Source organism: Neofelis nebulosa, chromosome 6, assembly GCF_028018385.1.
Source record: "Neofelis nebulosa isolate mNeoNeb1 chromosome 6, mNeoNeb1.pri, whole genome shotgun sequence".
In the NCBI taxonomy this organism is placed as follows: Eukaryota; Metazoa; Chordata; class Mammalia; order Carnivora; family Felidae; genus Neofelis; species Neofelis nebulosa.
The window spans coordinates 135,049,924-135,070,837 of NC_080787.1; the positions used below are offsets into that span (position 1 = coordinate 135,049,924).

The window sequence follows — 20,914 nt, forward strand, 5'->3', positions numbered from 1 at the left end:
AGATGTGACACTATCCAATTTGTATTTTAGGAAGATAATCCTGGTAGCAGCGTGGAGGAAGGACTGAATAGAGAAGGGACACAAAGGAGTTAGATCTTGTAAAAGGCCACTGAAATGCCAAGAAAACAAACCATAACAGAAGCAGTAGGATGAAAATAAAAAGAGGTGGCTGGGGGTGGGGTATGGGTTGAATGGAACTATTGCAACTTGCAGAATCCCTTACAGTGGTCTCCCAAACCACCTGGTTTTCAAAAGTACCTTGGGAAAGTGTAAAATTCTTAGTCCCTGGCCAGTCTCAGAACTATTAAATCAAAATCTCTTAAGGATGTAGACTAGGAAATGCTTGTCACACCCCAGGGGTTCATGATGTAATCAGCCCAGCCTTAGAAGTTATGCTCCTACAAACTTACTTAAGTGACTGAGCTAGTGTCTTTAAATCATGAAAGTACGAATGAAGAATGTATAATCAGTTACAAAGAGCCCCATATTGCATGGTTCCATTTATATGAAATATTCAGAATAGGCAAATGAACAGAGACAGAAAATATATTACTGCATTTGCCAGAGGATGGAGGAAGGAGAAATGGGGATTGATTTGTTGTGAAAATGTTGGAGAATTAATGTTGATTACACAACGTTGTAAATATACTAAAAACCACTGAATTTTACGCTTAAAGGGGTGAATTTTATAACATGTAACTTACATCTCAATAAAACTCCTTTTAAATAAATGAATTTCTAGATTCCACCTTTGGAGATTCCATAAATCTGCAACTGACCCAAGAATCTGTATGTTTAAAAAGCTCACCAGGTTGGGGCACCTGGGTGGCTCAGGTCATGATCTCATGGTTCGTGGGTTCGAGCCCTGCATTGGGCTCGCTGCTATCAGCACAAAGCCCACTTCAGATCCTCTGTTCCCCTCTCTGTCTGCCCCTCACCCGCTCACTCTCTTGCGCGCTCTCTCTCTCAAAAATAAATAAATAAACAAATAAAAACATTTTTAAAATGTTTTTAACATTTTAAAAGCTCACTAGGTCAATGAAAACAATCAACAAAACTAAAAGGCAACCAAGAAAATGGGAAAAGAAATTTGTATTAACATATATGATTTTAGTATCCAAAATCTATAATGAACTTATCAAACTCAACACCCAAAAAATGAACCCAGTTAAGAAATGGGCAGAAGAGGGGCGCCTGGGTGGCGCAGTCGGTTAAGCGTCCGACTTCAGCCAGGTCACGATCTCGCGGTCCGTGAGTTCGAGCCCCGCGTCAGGATCTGGGCTGATGGCTCGGAGCCTGGAGCCTGTTTCCGATTCTGTATCTCCCTCTCTCTCTGCCCCTCCCCCGTTCATGCTCTGTCTCTCTCTGTCCCCAAAATAAATAAAAAACGTTGAAAAAAAAAAATTTAAAAAAAAAAAAAAAAAAAAAAAGAAATGGGCAGAAGACATGAAAGACATTTTTCCGAAGAAGACATCCAGATGGCTAACAGACACATGAAAAGATGCTCAACACTACTCATAATCAGGGAAATACAAATCAAAACCATGATGAGATACCACCTCACACCTGTCAGAATGGCTAAAATTAACAACACAAGAAAAATAGGTGTTGGCAAGGATGCGAAGAAAGGGAAACCCTCTTGCACTGTTGGTGGGAATGCAAACTGGTACAGCCACTCTGGAAAACAGAATGGAGGTTCCTCAAAAAACTAAAAGTAGGGGTGCCTGGGTGGCTCAGTTGGTTAAGCATCTGTCTTCTGCTCAAGTCATGATCTCCTGGTTCATGGGTTCGAGCCCTGTGTTGGGCCCTGTGCTGACAGCTCAAAGCCTGGAGCCTGCTTCGGATTCTGTGTGTCTCTCACTCTCTGCTCCTCTCCTGCTCATGCTCTGTCTCTGTGTCTCAAAAATTAATAAATGTTAAAAAAAATAGAACAATGCTACGATCCAGCAGTTGCACTATTAGGTATTCACCCAAAGGATACAAAAATACAGATTTGAAGGCATACATGCAGCCCAATGTTTATAGCAGCATTATCAATAATAGCCATACTATGGAGAGAGTACAGATGTCCATCGACTGCTGAATGGATAAAGATGCGTGTGTGTGTGTGTGTGTGTGTGTGTGTGTGTGTGTGTGTTTATATATATATATACACACGTATATATACAGTATATATACACATATACATACTGGAAATTAGCCATCAAAAGGAATGAAATCTTGCCATTTGCAATGACATGGATGGAGCTAGAATGTATTAAGCTAAGTGAAATAAGTCAATCAGATAAAGACAAATATCATATGATTTCACTCATATGTGGAATTTATTTTTTAATGTTTATATTTGAGAGAGAGAGAGAGAGAAAATGTGAGCGGGGATGGGTAAAGAGAGAGGGGGACAGAAGATCTGAAGTGGACTTTGTGCTGACAGCAGAGAGCCCAATGCAGGGCTCAAACTCAGGAACCATGAGATCATGACCTGAGCTGAAGTCAGACACTTAACTGACTGAGCCACCCAGGTATCCCTCCTCATATGGGGAATTTAAAAAACAAAACAGATGAACAGATGGGAAGCGTGGGGGCGGGGGAGGGGGGGAGAAGAGAGGGAAACAAACCACAAGAAACTCAATGATAGAAAACAAACTGAGGGTTGATGGAGGGAAGTAGGTGAGGAATGGGTTAGATGGGTGATGGGTATTAAAAAGGGCACCTGTTGTGATGAGCACTGGGTGTTGTATATAAATGAGGAATCACTGAATTCTACTTCTGAAATCAATATTGCTCTGTATATTAACTAATTAATGCACCAGGTGATCCTAATGCTCAGTCAGGTTAGGGAATCACTGATGCATCTAGAAAATTCACTAGAGTTCCCTGAGTTACACTTGCAGAAAAAGAAAAGATGCCAACAGCAGTGGCTCAAAATGAACAAAGCAGAGAGAAAGGCTGTCCCTGCCTCAGTCCTCCAGGCCTCAGGAAAGAAGGCCCTACTCACCCCCGCACAGAGGATGCCCCCCTCCCTCCTGCAGTCCTCATTCCCACCTCCCTCACCAGCTGCCCCCAAAGCACTCTCCCCTGTACAGCTCAGCCACCCATCACAGGCCTTCCAGGGAGTCCTATCACAAAAGGCCTAAAAACTTAAATGCCTTTGAACCCCAGACTTCGGCTTTTCCCTTGTCACTCTAATAAAACCATGATTCTCACATCTGGCTGATTTCTAAAAATAATTCTGATGCTTTTACTTTCACAATTACAGAAAAAAATAATGAGGGAAGATCCTATCTTTCTTTAAATACCAGGTTTGTTTAAAACACTATCCCTTCTATAAAGACTTCCCTAACCCCTCTCCCATTCCTGAATTCTTACTGGGATGAACTTCCTCCGCATCACTGCATATAGATTTTCAGATTTCTGTCACGGTCCCTCCTTGATTATAAATCTTTGTCTTCTCAGCTAGAATATAAATCTCTTAAGTTCAAGAGCTGTGAATTTTTCACTGTTGTTTCCAAGCACCTATTACAATTCCAAGTGGATAACTGAGCCTCAAAATTGTGTTGAGTTGAATATGTGAATCAAACACCTATTCTGATTTGTTAGGATTTTTTTCTAATTGAGGAAGGGAAAGTTATATACATCCTTTCTCAATGGCTAATACCAAAGTAAGGTTTTAAACAAGACTAAAATGTGAAGTTTAGTGAAATTAATACATTTTTATTTTCATAGTATTTTTTTCATCTTTGTAATAGCAGAGTACCTAAAAGAGTTCCCTGTTTTAAGTCTGATTTGGATGATGTCTCTCTACATTCCTCACACCGAATTAGATCGATTCACTAATGAATTCTAAGTGCATCTCTCTGAAAAATAATAAAACCTCTTCAACTACATTCAAAAGACATCATCAAGTAAAAATTGCAGATTCAAATTTCCAAACAGAGTAAGTAAAGACTGAAGCTTTTGCAAAAATGTATACACAGTTCGGGGGTAAAGTGCTTTTCTAAGAAAATTTTTATAGGATACTCCCTCATTGCAAATAAATGCGAAATATCACTAAAAAACGATAAATATAAATAAGCCAGTGATAAAATCCTGTCAATATTTTAATATAAAATAATTATTACTTCCATTTACAAAGCATATTCATATGTATTAGCTCAATACTTCTTCATAATTATTCTGAACTAGTGTTAAAGCGATGCTTTAAGCCAATATGTTTCTGTATTCAACATTCAGAATCTGCACCACCTCAGAACTTAATACATTATATTGAGATTAGCTCTGAATAGAAGATCATGGAAATAACAGTGTAACCTCCAAATACAATCTTCGGTGAATGGGAGTCCAAAATTTCTCCAGCTCTGGAATTGTTCTGGGTAACGGTCGTCACGCTCCTCAAATAGATTTTTTAATGATTTCAGTCAATGATGAAGGTAATAAATTGATACTTTATAGCAAAAGACATGAATCTAAATGCTATAGTAACTTTTTCCAAAGGCACAAATACTTCATAAAATCTACAAATATAGCATCCAGAAATTTTGGCAATCATAAGTGAAATGTTGATAAAAATCTTCTTTGCTCATGGACATAATATATAATTATGACAATACAATATAATATATTACATCATTATAATATAATTATAATATAATAATATAATAACTATAATATAAAATTATAGTTTACTAAACTGAAAAGAAAATGATTTCACAGTAACCGTTTATCTAATTCTCTATGGTTTAATTAGCTACAATTCAGGATAAAACTCTATGTTATGTTAACGTGACATTATGATTTAACAGTTAAAAACATGAAGGTCATAGAACTGAAAATGTTAAGCTTCTCACTCGGTGCATACTGGCTGTACTACAGACCTACGCTGGCTGGACGCAGCCCAGGATCCCACCATCGGAGCAAAAAACAGAGAACTGTCCAGATAACAATATTCAAGTTGAGGATCTCAGAATAACAGAACATTTTAATGAGCCTTCCTGTACAGAAGCCGATAGCAAGATCTAAGAGACGCCCAGCGAGGGGGACCTGACCTGCCAGCAGAGCCTGAGTCTTTTGCAGAAAGTTGAAATCTCCTCTGACGTTTCTCATCTCATTAAGTCCAACTGTAAATCTTTTCCTCATTCCCTCTCGCATCCCAAATACTCATGAGCATTATTTTTACACAAAGAAACACAGTGAAATATAAAATCTCCACTATATGCATTTTATTTTCCCAAATTAAACATAAAGTATGTTATTCTTGTTTAAAATTTTTAAATTATTTTCTTAGTATTTTTTATTTTGAGAGAGAGAGCAAGCAAGGGAAGGGCAGAGAGATAGGGAGAGAGAGAAAATCCCAAGCAGGCTCCACACTGCCCATGCAGATCCCAACACAGGGCTCAAACTCACAAACCATGAGATCATGACCTGAGCCAAAATCGAGTCGGATGCTTAACCCTATACTTGTGCCCCTACACTTGTTTAAATTAATGCTTTATCCAACTGATTATTTTGTTTCTTTAGGAGCAGCAAAGAACATTTTTAAGATTGTAGTCGATGTACCACCTTTAAAAAGAAAAAGTTCATAACTTATCTCCCTCCACACTGTGTGAGCATGCGACAATATTTTTTCTTTAACCTACCCTAAAACTAGAACCTCATTCTGCTTCTAGGGGACGTGAACAAATCGTATAAAAGCAGCAAGAATTTTCATTTCAGCTCTTATTAACTCTCTGGCAAATGATAGAGGATCAGGTACTGGGGGAGATTGAATAAGAAACTGCAATAATATCTACTCCTGGATTATTTTCCTCCTGTCTAGTACAACTGGTTTGGATCCACAAGGCAAGGAAATGCTTGCCATTTTGGTTTGAAGATTCTTCTCGATGTTGTTAAAAATTCGGGTCATTTTGGCTGATACAACACAAAAAAGAATGCTCTCAAGAAAAAGGAGTTGGGGAGCCACCGAGAGAATGTCAAGAGAAGGATCATTTGGAGTAAGAGTATCAACTCACTTCCCCATTCTTTCTCATTCTCTGTCAATTCCCTTCTCGCCGGTAATACAGAGATATCCCAGATCTTACACAGCCAGCACGAACTCTTTCTCATCTGTGAAGTCCCACAGTTAAGAGTTTGTAGATGGGATATTAAAATTCATTCACCAAATTCCCATGCCCTGCTTAGTGCTGAATCATGCCTAAAAGAAGCTGTTTCCCACAGCCAGCGTTTCCCATAGGTTAGCACCGTGTGAGCTTACATTATCCACTAAACCTCTTTGGACCCCACTTTCTCCATCATAAAATGAAATCATCGTACAATAATTTCAGGTGACCAAGAAACAGTAAAGTTTCATTATAATTTTTAGGTGGAATTTTTCATTCAACAGTAATAAACTATTACCAAAATAAATCTCTCTTGACCATGTCATATGTCACTCTTCAAAGGTTTCCTTATCCTTGTCATTCATATCTCATTACACTATTCTCCTGTAATGCTCTACCAGGCCCCTCTGTGTGTACTGCCTTTTTAATGATTCCTTAACTTTGATTCCTTCCTTTTTGATGGTTCCTTTGAGTGTAGTAAGCAAAACTATGTTCTTGAAAGACTCTCACCTCATAATGGATGAAACAAAGGACCAAGGTCATACTTCGGAGATTGTTCTTCTACTCAAAGTTTATCCAATTAAAATTGAGTGCACTGTATCCACAAAACTCAGCTGCAATGTGGATGATATCCCTTATTCAGTACATGTCCATCTATCCTCCACTCAAACCAAGTCTTCCCCAAGGTATAGCATAGCTGGAGTAGAAGCAGAAGTAGAAATGGGAAAGGCAAGTAATATTGGGAAGATGTAGCATAATCTAGAATATAATCCATTGTATGGATTAGTCAAATATTACACAAAACTGCTGCTTCTATGAACATAAACTTTCTTCAAGATCAATGAATTTTGTATTGAAAATGAAAAGACCAAGGTAATTCAGCTGCTATAAATTGTTGGCTATTTTAAAGTGATAGCTACTACTTTCTTCTAGGCACTTTATGAACTAGTCCTCGTAACAACCCTAGTACAGTTTTTAATCATCCCTTTTTAGAAAGGAAGCAAACAAAGTTATGGGGTTAAGTAATTTATATAAGGTTATACAAGTCTGTGGCAGAATCTGATGTCTGATCAGAGTTTATCCTATTCCAAACACTTGTTCTTTCCACCGTGCTATGGTATCCCTTCATATTACCTTCTAAATACATGTCTTTTATCTAGAGTATAGAAAACAGTGAAGTAGGCATAGGGCAAGTTTTCCCACCCAAAGACAACTGATAACCTTCTTTAATAATTTAGAATGTTAATAATAACGAATTAGATATTAGAAAAAATTTACTACACATTGTGGGTTGAATTGTGTCCCCAAAAATTCATATGTTGAGATCCAACCCTTCAGTTCTTCTGAATATTATCTTATTTCTAAACAGTACCTTTACAGTAGTAGTCAACTTTAAAATGAAGTCACTGGGATAGGCATTAATGCAATGTGACTGGTGTCCTCATAAAGAGAGAAAATTTGGACAGAGAGATGCATAGAGAGAAGATCAAGTAAGGATTAGGGAAAAGATGACCATCTACAAGCCACGGAGAAAGGCCTTAGACAGATCTTTCCCTCACACACCTCAGAAGAAACCAATCCTGCTGAAACTCTGATTTGGGACTTCTAGCCTCCAGAACTATGAGAAAATAAATCTGTTGTTTAAGTCATCCAGTCTGTGGTAATTTGTTATGGTACCCCTAGAAAACTAATACATTATCTTAAAATATAAAGTTATGCATGGTGATTTGTTTAATCTCCTTAAATTATAATAGATTATTTAAAAATTAGAAATGTTCATGTCATTTCTACTTTAACATAATCATTGTTGTGGCACAAAAAGTAATATGAAATGAAGATAAATTAATTTTTGAAGAGAAAAAAAGAGTGGAGTAAAAATAGTGATAATTTGAATGTTGAACTTACGGCCATTAACATCTAAAACCATAAACCGAGACAGAGTGTTACTGAGTAGGGACAAAATTTAATGCCAGGTTCTAAGTAAAGAGTTAAGGATCTTCAGCATTAAAGAAAACAAGGAGGGGTGCCTGGGTGGCTCAGTCGGTTGGGCGGCCGACTTCAGCTCAGGTCATGATCTTGCGGTCTGTGAGTTTGAGCCCCGCATTGGGCTCCATGCTGACAGCTTGCAGCCCGGAGCCTGCTTCGGATTCTGTGTCTCCCTCTCTCTCTGCCCCTTCCCCATTCGCACTCTGTCTCTCTCTGTCTTTCAAAGGTGAAGAAATGTTAAAAAAAAAAATTTTTTTGATTAAAAAAAAAAAGAAAACCAGGAAAACAACCTAATTTTAACAAGAAAAATACATATATTAGACTCTGTATGTGTGTGAATCCATGTACATATAAATACACACACACATAAATATATTAGAAATAAACCACAAAATCAAGAATTATTTTGTGGGGCATCTGGGTGGCTCAGTTGGTTAAGCATCTAATTCTTGATTTCAGCTCAGGTCATGATCTCACAGTTCGTGAGTTTGAGCCCCAAGCCGGGCTCTGTGCTGGCTCTTTCTCTCTCTTTCTCAAAAATAAATAAACATATTTTAAAAAAGAATTGTTCTGCAAAATTTTTAAAAATATGCTAGAAAAATATCTACCTGCAAACTTTTAAAAATCAGTCCAAGACTTCTTCTCTTTCCTGTTAAAGTAACAACTAAAACAATGGCACAATATATGAAACAACTGCTTTCAAATGCTGAACAAAAGGCAGCACAGGACTATAATTTCTGAGAGAAGAGAAAGAAACAAGGCGAATAATATGAATGCCATGGATTTCTACTTATAGAGAATTTCTGAACCATGACACAGGGACAGGATTCCAAATAGAACTTAATGGTACCTGTAATTGAGAAAACAGAAATACAAATATGGGGAGAACAGGGTGAGTAGACTTTGTAAGAACAAATTCCAGAAATGAGAAAGCAATGAAGAGAAAGAGTTTGATAAATCTTCACAAAAGTCTCCTAGATTCTTCAGCTTCATGCCAATCTGTGGATGCATAAAATGAAATTTGATAGAACCATACAAAGGACAAATGGCAAGCCATACAAAAAACAGAGTAAATTTCTGAATATTGTAGGCTAAAGACTTGGCAGAGCTAATACAGAACGGAGAAACATGTGCATTTCCATCAGGGTGAGGAGATCTTATTTAATACATGGGGCATTCAAAAGAGAACATAGAAGGGTCATTGTTTAGTAGTGGGGCTAATTTAGCCCTACACTAAAAACTACTATATACCTATATAAACCTTATAAAACTTCAAGATAAACTTCAAAGGTAACCAATTCACAAATAACTGCCAGAAAAAAAAATGTGAAATTCTAAAACAATGTAAAACCACAATGTCCAGCATCCAAACAAATATCAATAGATATGGAAGTCAATTTCCTTCTATGTATCAGCAATGAACAATTGAAATTTAAAATTGAAAAGTGTTTTGGGGCGCCTGGGTGGCTCGGTCGGTTGAGCGACCAACTTCAGCTCAGGTCATGATCTCATGGTTCATGGGTTCGAGCCCCACTTTGGGCTCTGTGCTGACAGCTCAGAGCCTGGAGCTTGCTTCTGATTCTGTGTCTCCCTCTCTCTCTGCCCCTCCTCCACTCATGCTCTGTCTCTCTCTGTCTCAGAAATAAATGAACATTAAAAAAAATTTTTTAATAAAAAAACAAAATAAAATGGAAAAGTTTTTAAATACACCCTTTAAAATAACAGCCCTCCCAAAAACAATGTATAAATCTAACAAAACACGTACAGGATCTGTATGTGAACAACTACAAAACACTAATGAAAGAAATCAAAGAAGACCTAATTAAATGGAGACATATTCCAGGTTCATAGATTAAAAGACTCAGTACTGTTAAGATGTCAATTTTTCTAAACTTGATATATAGTCAATGCAATCCCAACCAAATCACAGCAAGCTATTTTGTAATAACAACAAATTGATTCTAAAATGTAAGTGAAAAGGCAAAACATCAAAAAGACTCAACACAATACTGAAGAAAACAAACATGGAGGGCCCATACTATTAATATTTCAAGATTAGCCTAAAACTACCGTAACCAACCCAGTGTGATGTGGGTGAAAGAATGGGCACATAGAGCAGTGCAAATACAGTCAACTGAGTTTTAAAAGGCACATCAAAAAAGGAAAGACAAAGTTTTCAACAAATAGGGCTGGAACAATTGGATGCCCACATGAAAACCAAAAAAGAACCTAGACACAGGCTTTGTATTATAAATAAAAATTAACACAAAATGGATTATATACCTACATGTAACATGCCAAATTATAGAAAGCTTCGAGAAGATAACACTGAAGGAAATCTAGGTAACCTGGACTTAGAAATGAGTTTTTTATTCAAAACCAAAAGCACAATCCATAAAAGAAAAAAAAAAAGTTGGACTGCATTAAAGTTTAAAGGTTTACATTGTATATAATACTGTTAAGAAAATGAAAAGACAGGTGACAGGGAGGAAATATTTGCAAATCACCTATCACTTTAGAATTGTATCCAAATATTCAAAGAACTGTTAAAAGTCAGCAATAAGAAAACAAACAGCCTAACTAAAAAGTGGAGAAGAGATCTGAGCAGACACCCAATTAAAGACATTACAGATGACAAATAAGCATATAAAAAGATGCTTCACATCATTTATTATTAGGGAATTGCTAATTTAAAAAATCAGAGGGGTGCCTGGGTGGCTCAATTGGTTAAGTGTCCGACTTCGGCTCAGGTCATGATCTCATGGTTCCTGAGTTTGAGCCCTGCATCGGACAGCACAGAGCCTGGAGCCTGCTTCAGATTCTATGTCTCCCTCTCTCTCTCTGCCCCTCCCCTGCTCATGCTCTGTCTCTCTCAAAAATAATAAATAAACATTTTTTAAAATTTAAAAATCAGGGAAGCCTGGGTGGCTCAGTCGGTTAAGCCTCTGACTTCAGCTCAGGTCATGTTCTCGCAATTTGTGAGTTTGAGCCCCGCATGGGGCTCTGTGCCGAAGGCTCAGAGCCTGGAGCCTGCTTCAGACTCTGTGTCTCCCTCTTTCTCTCTATGCCCCTCCCCCACTCACACTCTCTCCCTTTCAAAAATAAACATTAAAAATTTAAAACTCAGAGACTACTGCACACCTGTAAGAATAGTTAAAATCCAAAAAATTAACAAAATCAATTGCCGATGAAGATGTGTAGCAATAGGAAGTCTCATTTATTGCTGGTAGAAATGAAAAATGCTAGAATCACTCTGGAAGATGGTTTGGCAGTTTCTCCTAAAGCTCATTCTAGCTTTATATGATTGGCAAACCCATTCTTAAATATTTTTCAAAAGCTTTATTATGTGTATATAAAAACTTGCACATCACTGTTTACGGCGGCTTTACTCACAATCACCAAGTGAAAAGAAGTGTGTGTTTTGGACAGGAGAGGACTGAGCTGAAGTTACAGCTTTCTAGATAAAAGGGATATCATGGCTGACACTTCCACTCTTCTCTCTCCTCCCATATTCCACTGGATGCAGAGGTGGTGATAAGAGCGGCAGCTGGTGTCCTGAGGAAAAAGCCAAGGAAATATGATGACGCCTCTCCTGACATCCATGAGCTGTGGACCATCACCACCTCCATCTATCTATGTACTTTCTGTAGTGGAAAATTTAACTCTTATTTGTTTAAGCAACTGTTGTGTTTTCCTGATAACCTCCCGTTAACCACCGTATATTCTAAACTGTCCCTGAAACACTACACACTTTTGGGGGGACGTGTTCCTCCTCAACTCCAAGAAGGGTTTGCTGTTGACAGTGCTCATTGTACCCTCACCTCCTTGGCAAGAAGGATTGGTTCAAGAAAGGTGAATTCCGGTTTTCTCCCCCCACAGTTTTCTTTTTTTTCTTTTTAACATTTATTCGTTTTTTGAGAGAGAGAGAGCTTGAGCCGGGGAGGGGCAGAGAAAGAAGGAGACCCAGAATCCAAAGCAGCTTCAGGCTCTGAGCTGTCAGCACAGAGCCCGACACCAGGCTCAAACTCACGAACTGTGAGATCTTGACCTGAGCCGAAGTCCGACATTTAACCCACTGAGCCACCCGGGTGCCCCTCCCACACATTTTACTAACTAGAGCTGTCAGGGAAGAACATTTTTTTCTTCTCTGGCTTTGAGTATGTAAGCCTGGAGCTCCCTGTGGGGAAGTCTAGCTTGGTAGAGTTTGCTTGAGAGAATGAAGTCCAAACCAGAGTAAAGCAAACCCAAGGGGGAAGAGAGAGAGCTGGAGAGCAAGTGAGGAGACCTCTGTCTGGTTAAATTCCATGCTTCTTTTAGTTTGGTTATATGTGTTAATAATGATTTCTTTTTTCTTTTTTTTTTTTTTTAGGCTCATTTACACTCAGTTTTCTATTACTTGCAATCAAAGAGTCTAGGCCAATATAACTAATGTGATTTTAAATTATAAGATGAAGTATGAGGAAAGGAAGAGGTACTATGAGAAAGATTAAGAGAGGAGTTAGGGAAGATTTCTAAAATAAAGCAACAGGTAAGAAGAGATCTAACAAATAAACAGATGCAAACCTGGAGAAGACTGGAAGGAAAGGTGGTTTCCCACATGGCTCCTCCCAGCCCACCCTATCAGCAACATGAATTCAGTATGCCCTAAACATAGAAAGGAGAGGTTTTTCTGGAAAGATCTTGAGACATCTATGGATCCACCCAGTAGAGGTAAAGGTAAAAACAAAACAAAAACAAAAAACAAGAACAAAAACAAAAAAAAGCAATTCCATTTAGGAATAAATAAGCTAAAATATCTTTCCACATAGTAAAGTTTTGTTTGCTTGTTTGTCTGTTTTTACTTGCTAATTGTAAGGACCTGGAGCTGGCTGGCTCCCCAGCCTCACACCCTAAGGAAGGAAACCTCTCTGTGCAAAATCTGTCAAATTACACAGTATCCCATGCATGACCTCCCATGTAGAGGGGATCTGGGGTAAGCATAAGCAACTTCAAAACAAAACCAGCCCAACTACCTATACTAATCCACATAGCCTTTATTCATAAAAATGAATGGTCATCCAAGGATTACCAGATATTTGAGGAAAATCTGTAGTATAAAAAAACAATTGCCTATAGAGAAAAATAAATAAACGCAAGACAGAAACAACTTTCAATCAATTCTATCTAATGTCATCATCAGAAAGATTCAGTTATTAACTGTATCCATATAGGAAGAAAAGCAGTTCCTAAAAAAGAAATCAGAGAATAACAGGAAAAATGTGGAAGATTAAAAATATGATTACCAAAAAAAAAAAAAAAAAAAAAAATTCCAGTGTAAGGACTAAATCATGAAATGGCTACTATTAAAAACCAAACACTGAGGGGCACCTGGGTGGCTCAGTGGGTTAAGCGTCTGACTTCAGCTCAGGTCATGATCTTACAGTTCTTGAGTTCAAACCCCACATAGGGCTCTATGCTGACAGCTCAGACCCTGGAGCCTGTTTTGAATTCTGTGTCCCTCTCTCTGCCCCTCACTCACCTCTCAAAAATAAATAAACATTAAAAAAAAAATTAAAAACCAGGGGCGCCTGGGTGGCTCAGTCAGTTAAGCGTCCGACTTCAGCTCAGGTCATAATCTCACAGTCCGTGAGTTCAAGCCCCACGTCGGGCTCTGTGCTGACTGCTCAGAGCCTGGAGCCTGTTTCAGATTCTGTGTCTCCCTCTCTCTCTGACCCTCCCCTGTTCGTGCTCTGTCTCTCTCTGTCTCAAAAATAAATAAACGTTAAATTTTTTTTTTTAATTAAAAACCAAACAGTGATCTGAGAAACACTGTCAGGAAAATCCATCCAAACACAAAACATAGAAAATACAAGACAAAATTTAAGAGATACTTACATATATGCAGAAGGTACAACATATGGGTAACAGATATTTCAGAGGGAAGAACAAAGAAAACAGGGGAGGAAATGAAAAAATAAAAAATTTCCCTGAGTTCAAAGAAAGAATTCCTGAAATTGAAACAGCCAACCAATTAACTGTCAAGGAATATAAACAAAAGAGACTCAGATAAATCCTGGTAAAATAACTTAAGGAAAGCTTGTAAAGCTTCAAAAGGGGAGGAAAAAAATAAACAGACTGCCTACAAAGGAATGGGCTTAGTCTAGCATCACAATTGTCAATTACAATGGGTGCTAGAAGGCGCTGAGGCAACGGCTTCTAAGGCAAAATTAATTTGAGACTAGAAAACTCTACCAAATGATCAAGTGTGAGGGCAAAATAAAGATATCCTCAGGCATTTAAGTATTCAAGTATGTAACCTCTCAGATAGGTTATCTCTCATTTACTGTTTCTTCAAAATTATTTTAGGATACAATCCAACAAAATGAGTAAGATATTTAAGAAAGAGGAAGACACGGAATCCCAAACAATGTAACTAACACAGGGGTTCAATTAAGAAAAAAAAAGAAAAAAGCGCCAGATAGCTGTACTCAGAAAGCTATGTATCAATGAAAATTAGAATAACCCCAATTTTTCAAGGAAAAATATTTTCAAAGAGTGAGAAATCTGTATCCATCAAATACTTAATCAAGCTGGGAAATTCTGATGATCAGTGTGGGTCTTCTGCTAAAAAAAATTTAACTAGAAATTTTAAAACAAGTTGTAGAAGAACATTACCACCCAAATACAAAGTTTAAGTAAACTCTCACGTAATTTATAGCAGAAGGGCAGAGAATTTTTCCTTCCGGTGGCACAGGTTCCGTGTCACAAAATTATATTTCCTCTTTAATGAGACTAATTGCACTACTTGGTTCTGCAGTAATTATTTCCTAATCATAATAGTAAAGATAATAATCACTAACACTTACTTAACACTTAATGTAAGTCCTATTCTAATTCCTTTAGATTTTAGTCAGCTTGGTTCTTTCAACAACAGAACAGTAAGGTTTAGTAACTTGCCCAAGGTCACACACAGGTCAGTGAACCCAGGCATTCTGGCTCCAGAATCCTACAACACCTCTCACAATGCTGTTTGTTAATTTACCATTCTTAGAATCAAGTTACCAAATCTAAAACAAGAAGGAATAGTAACAATTATAAAACAAAATATAAATTATACAAAACTTACCAATGTAGAGAAAATAATTAACCAAAGTAAGGAGAGAGAGAAGCATGTGTAAGTCAGTTATTTTTCTTATCCTCTTACACAGGAGTAACTTTCCATATAATAGAATTCTAACACAGAAATTTCTATGTAATAGAAAGACAACAATGATATAAATATATAATTTTTATATCAAAGAATAATATAAAAATCAGCAAAGATGAGAAAGATAATGAACTTAAATTCTTCATATTTCACAGTATGATGGCTAAATTTATGGGTATACAGTGGCTGTCGATTTCTAATTTTAAAATATTACATATGATTTACCTAGTAACTCAGAAAATCTAAGCTCAGAAAAGTTAAACTTAATACATTAGGAAATAGCAATAATAAGCAAATTATTTCGAACTCTGAAAGGAATATCAGAAAAGCTAAAAACAGAAAAGGAGAGGGACTAGGGAAGGGTAAGTCTTTAATTTTTAATAAAATGACCAGATATTTTACTGTGAAAAATTATTATATAATATCATTAATAAAAGTAGTATCCTACTGAAGTATCCTCTAAAGAAGGGCATATAAACTGGTGAGGCTACCTTTCAATTCTGTCATGGTAATACAAAGTAACAATAAATACCACCGGGCCATAAAACCCAGTGGGACAAGGATAATATATAAACGTATTACAGAATGCTCAAGCTCTTTACTGATTCTTTGTTTCCACACCATTATGACTAAATGGCCCATTTTTGTCATATAAACTTCTACAGAGACATTCATTTCATCATCGTTAGACAACTACTGAATCGCACATACTCCAATCCTGTACTTTGCACACCACACTTAAGAGAAATTGCCATCTGAATTCACACATCGCCGGCAGGAGTCTACATTGGTAGAACCTTTTCAGGGTATAATTTGGCAGTCCTTTTTGAAACGTAAAATATGGCCACACTTTGACCCAACAATTTCCCTTGGCAGAATCCACCCCACCGCAACACTCCCAAATACTCAAAGACAGCTGCACACATTAAGCTATTACTGTTTATAGCAAAGGAGAAAGAGACAACGTAAATGCACCCAAGTTAGATGCAGACTATCTTGTTGTCGTTTAAAAAAACGAAATACATCTCTATGGAGTGACACTAAAAAGCATCCGCAACATATCGTTAGGCAAGAAAAGGCAAGGCGTAGAATCATCTATTACACGATCTGCGCGTGAGATAGATACATGATAGGTTGACAGACACATATACTGGCAGTTGGCAGTGGGCTTAAGGTGTGCGGAGGAAACTAAGTTTTTACCTTGAAAGTTGGCTGTTTTTACAACTACGTATACTGTGTGTATAGCCTAAGAAAGCAGAGTCTGGCCGAAAAGAGAAACACTCAACGTGTTTGCAACTCGCTCACTCTCAGATCTAAGAGGGAAAGGAGGCGCGAGGAGGCGCGAGCAGGCCAGCTCCACGGGTTGGGTGATTTCTCGGCGAACGAGGCGGGAAGACACAGAAACCACTAAGGCGGAGCTGACGAGCGAACCCGGGAGCGGCCGGGGCGCGGGGGACACACACTGGGCACCGGGTGCTGGGTGTGCGGGGAAGAGGGCGGAGGGTCGGGGAGCAAAGGCGAAAGGGGCGCGCCGGGCCCCGCTCCGCCGGGCGGCCGCGAAGGGTCAGCCCGGGGCACCCGGGGAGTTCGGGGCGGCTTTCGAAGGCCGGGAGGGGGCGCGCAGCGGGCCCCGGCCGAACGCCCCAGGCCGAGGCGGAGCCCCGAGCCCCCGGTCCGCGCCCGGGGACGGCCGCCGGCTTCCAGTACCTTCCCAGGAGAGCTCTCCTCCCGGCTCCCGCTTCAGGAACTTGTACCAGAACGTGTCCACGCGGCCCGGCTCCGCCCCGTCCTGCGCCGCCTCCTCGGGCGCCAGCTCCACCTCCCCGAGCCACAGGCCCGGCTCCTGCAGCGCCAGCGCCCCGGCGCCCGCAGCCGTGCCCGCCGGTCTCAGGCGCACGGCCCCGCGCGGCTCCCAGCCCCCCAGCTCGGGCCGCGAGCCCACGACCAGCAGCTCCGGCCCCCGCCCGGCCACCGCGGGCGGCACCACCACCCCGAACCGGAACCGCATGGCGGCGGGCGGCGCGGCTGCGGTCCCCGTGTCCCCGCGGCCGGCGGACGTGGCCCGAGCGCGAGGCGGCCGCGGCGATTGGGCGGCGGCGCGGGGGGCCTGGTCGCCAGGGGCCGGGGCGCCGGCGGGGACACGTGCGAGGATGCACCTTTTTTGGGCTGCATCACGCGGCCCAGGAGCCGGGGCCTGCTCCAGCCCGGCCTGTGGCGGCGGGAGAAGTGGGCTCCGCCGGGGAAGGACGCTTCCCCTGGCCGGCCGCCTGGTCCTGCAGCGCGGCTCCGCGGGGCGGCTGGGGACGCGGCGGAGGGAAGGAAGGGGAGGCCAACCCGGGTTAGGAAACGTATCAGAAGCCCCGCGAGTTTCCAGTCGTCTTTCCCCAGGCCACAAAATTTATCTTTGTGCGGGTCGTAAAGAACAAAGGAGTGGCCGGTAGTGAAGTTAGGGGAAGATCCCGGACCAGGTATCTGGAGAGCTCCGGCCCTTAAACTCGCCCTGCGCCTCTGGTTATTTGTAAATCGAAGGTATAAAATAACTGATGTTGAAAGACGCTGCTAGCTCTTGAAGGCTGATCTGATTGCTGGAAGAGGCGCCATTCGACCCATATAATACCCTCTAGTTCACTTTTTTACCAGCTTTTTATTTGAAAGCTTGTGAATGGGGGGGCGGCAAAATTTCACGTGTTCATAATATCCTTAGTAAAACAAAAAAATACAAAAATGTTAATCATACAAACTCGGTGTCTTAGTGGAACATCTAGTAAACGAATATGCGTTACTCTTCAATATTGATGTATTCCACTGAGTGGTTGGTTGGTTGCTAAGCTTAACGGTAAACACAAAGAAAAACGTGAAGACAGCCAGGCTGGCCAAACATGGCTGACTCGGTAGCAAAACAGACACTGAATCACAGTGGCATGTGAGTCAGTTTATTCAACTTGCTGTTACAAAATATTCTTACGCTCATTTTAGGAAATTGAGAGTCATTGGGCCATGCAAGGACCCTGGGAGCTGACAGTTGAGGACTTTCTTGTGTTCTCCTGGGCAGCTTGTGTTGTACACTGTCCAAATGGCATTATTCCTACCAGCTCTTCCAAAGTACTGCCCATTCCGGTATATAAAACAAGGAGAGGAAGAAAAGGAAGGGAGGAAAGAAGGAGAAAGAAAGGAACGAAGGAAGGAAGACGAAACAACATATTTAAGAAGCATTATTTCCTTTTCTCTTATGGTAAAGAAGTTGAGTAATTTTAACAGTTGAAAGTACTCCTTTAATCCCCTGAACAAAATCTGTTCTAGCCTATTTTATGGCATGGATTGAAATACAATACAAATATTATGGCTACACTGTGCACTGAGTAAAATGCGATTGGAAATAACAAGATCAAAAGGACATACACCAAAGCCTCAGTCGTACTTTGTCAATCATTTGAATTTATTAACCATGAAAATTATAACGGCCATTGCACCATTATGATGAACCAGGCACGTGGTTTTCAAACTCTTATTATCTCATTTAATTCTCTCACCAATCCTATGAGGTAACTAACCTTGTTATCTCCATTTTTATATGTGAGTAAAAAGGCACAGAAAGTTTCAGTAAGCAGCCCACAGCAAGGAAGGGACAGAGACATTGCTAAAATTCATCCATTTACAGTTAAAGATGTACACACACACACACACACACACACACACACACATATAATTTGATTTCTAGGAGAATCATTTACAGAATGCCTTCAAATCCCAGCGTATTTAAAGGAGTTATTCACCACTAGCTCTGAATGAAAAATGAACTTCCTATAATTATTTCCAATAACCAGTTTCATCCTTAGGAATGATGAAACAGATGAAGCTAAACTAATCAATGAGTCTATAAAGGCATAAATGTCTTGGTACTTAGAGTGGATTTGACCTCGGGCCCCAGAAAATGGTCACTGTTACGCCTTTATACACCTATCTTGTTGACACTGAAATACAAATTTTAAAAGTCAAGGTGAAGAATTTTACCAGGCATTAAGCTGTGTTATTCCCAGCTTTTTTTTCCTGGTTGAGTTCTCCATGTGAGATTTCTTTTTACATTTCAAAGAATCATGGTATTTATTGGAAGGGATTATTTATGGGATCCATTTGAGGTCAGATTCTTGAAGGTATTAAGACCAGCTGAATTTAGAGCAAGAATCAGCTCAGTAAAGAAACATAATTCTGATAATAATTTTTGAAAGACCTAACTAATTTGTTGTCATTGAATTTCATTTGTATAGTTCTATCTCATATATAACCGCAATATTTCTTGAAGAATGGGTGATAAATTCACATTTAGACTTTCAGGATCCAATTCAAATGTAAATTCTTTGAAAGCTCCCTCAGGGAAAGCTATTATTTGGAACTATGGTAATTTATGTTTCCTGAAACAATCTTTCACTAGTCAGTGAGTTATCATAAATCTTCCCTCATAATATTGTATATGTACAGACACACTCGCTGCTGCAAATCATATTTCATTGAAATAGTTCAGGGACCGTTATGAGCATTAGTTTATTGCTTGTCAGAACACACTAAGAATTACACGTGCCACATATACTATTCCCAATTTTGTGGCTTCAAAAACAAAATAAAAACAAACCCTTCCAGAGAGAATTTGATGATCGCTTAGAAATTTTGCATATTGCAACTTACTTTTCTCTGGGTTGGAAAATTGTACGTTAAGCTACTTGAAATCCCTTGGAGGCTCTGGAACAACAGACTGATTTGATCCACACCAGAGCTTCGTCCCAAAATTCCACATTTCTCAACTATTTTAAAAATGCATGTCCCTTTAAGATACATGTAAAAATCTCCTATCTGCAGAAGATTCCAGTAATTCCTCTTCCCACCCCATCCCACCGCAGACAAGTACTGCAATTCCAGTGCGTCACCAACAGTTTAGTCAAGCATTTTTTCCTGTAATTTGTGCCATAGAAAGATTGATTTTTTTTAATTTTTTTTTTAACATTTGTTTTTGAGACAGAGAGAGACAGAGCATGAGCGGGGGAGGGTCAGAGAGAGAGGGAGACACAGAATCCGAAACGGGCTCCAGGCTCCAAGCTGTCAGCACAGAGCCCGACGCGGGGCTCGAACCCACGGACCGCGAGATCATGACCTGAGCCGAAGTCGGCAGCTTAACCGACTGAGCCACCCAGGCGCCCCAAAAGATTGATTTTTTTAAATGGTCCGAGTATAATATTAAAAGGAAGCATACGCCTTTTCAAAAGAAATTGCCCTACCCCTTCCCTGACACAGCCCATTCCCACCTGCCGTCAGCATTACAAAACCCACACCCTCTCTCCACACCTCTCAAAGGAGAGACTCTTCCTGACAGGTCAGCCAAGCCTGGGTTCTGTCAGGCAATGACCTCAGCTCACTTTTCCTAGGGACAATAGAGAGCCAAACCGGGTGACTGGACCTTGAGGGTAGAGACACCAGCTCAGAGCTTCCTTCAGATGTAAGAAGATCCTCCTAGGTCGGGGGGAATTCGAATGGCAGGCCAGCTGACACCTTTCTCAAAAGGGGTAGAGGGCTTGATAACTCAACCCCTAGGAATAAAAGAGTGGTGGCTGGAAGGGATGATTTGAAACTCCCAAGGGAACTTGCAAAGCATTTGAGAAAG

The 20,914-nt window shown here is 39.9% G+C and overlaps 1 protein-coding gene across 3 annotated transcripts in view; it reads right to left on the bottom strand.

Annotated features, from left to right (window-relative positions):
- Positions 1-20,914, bottom strand: part of EPM2A (EPM2A glucan phosphatase, laforin) — a 167,287-nt gene that overhangs the window by 91,176 nt on the left and 55,197 nt on the right. The window contains exon 1 of one of the 3 annotated variants that reach the window (XM_058735546.1): positions 16,972-17,345. The exons of 1 other annotated variant lie outside the window; for it this stretch is intronic. In XM_058735546.1, coding sequence (XP_058591529.1) covers positions 16,972-17,272 — 301 coding nt within the window. In that variant the 5' untranslated portion in view covers positions 17,273-17,345. Of the gene's footprint in view, positions 1-16,971; positions 17,361-20,914 lie in introns of those variants that run through there. One more of the 3 variants, XM_058735548.1, reaches the window with a different exon arrangement.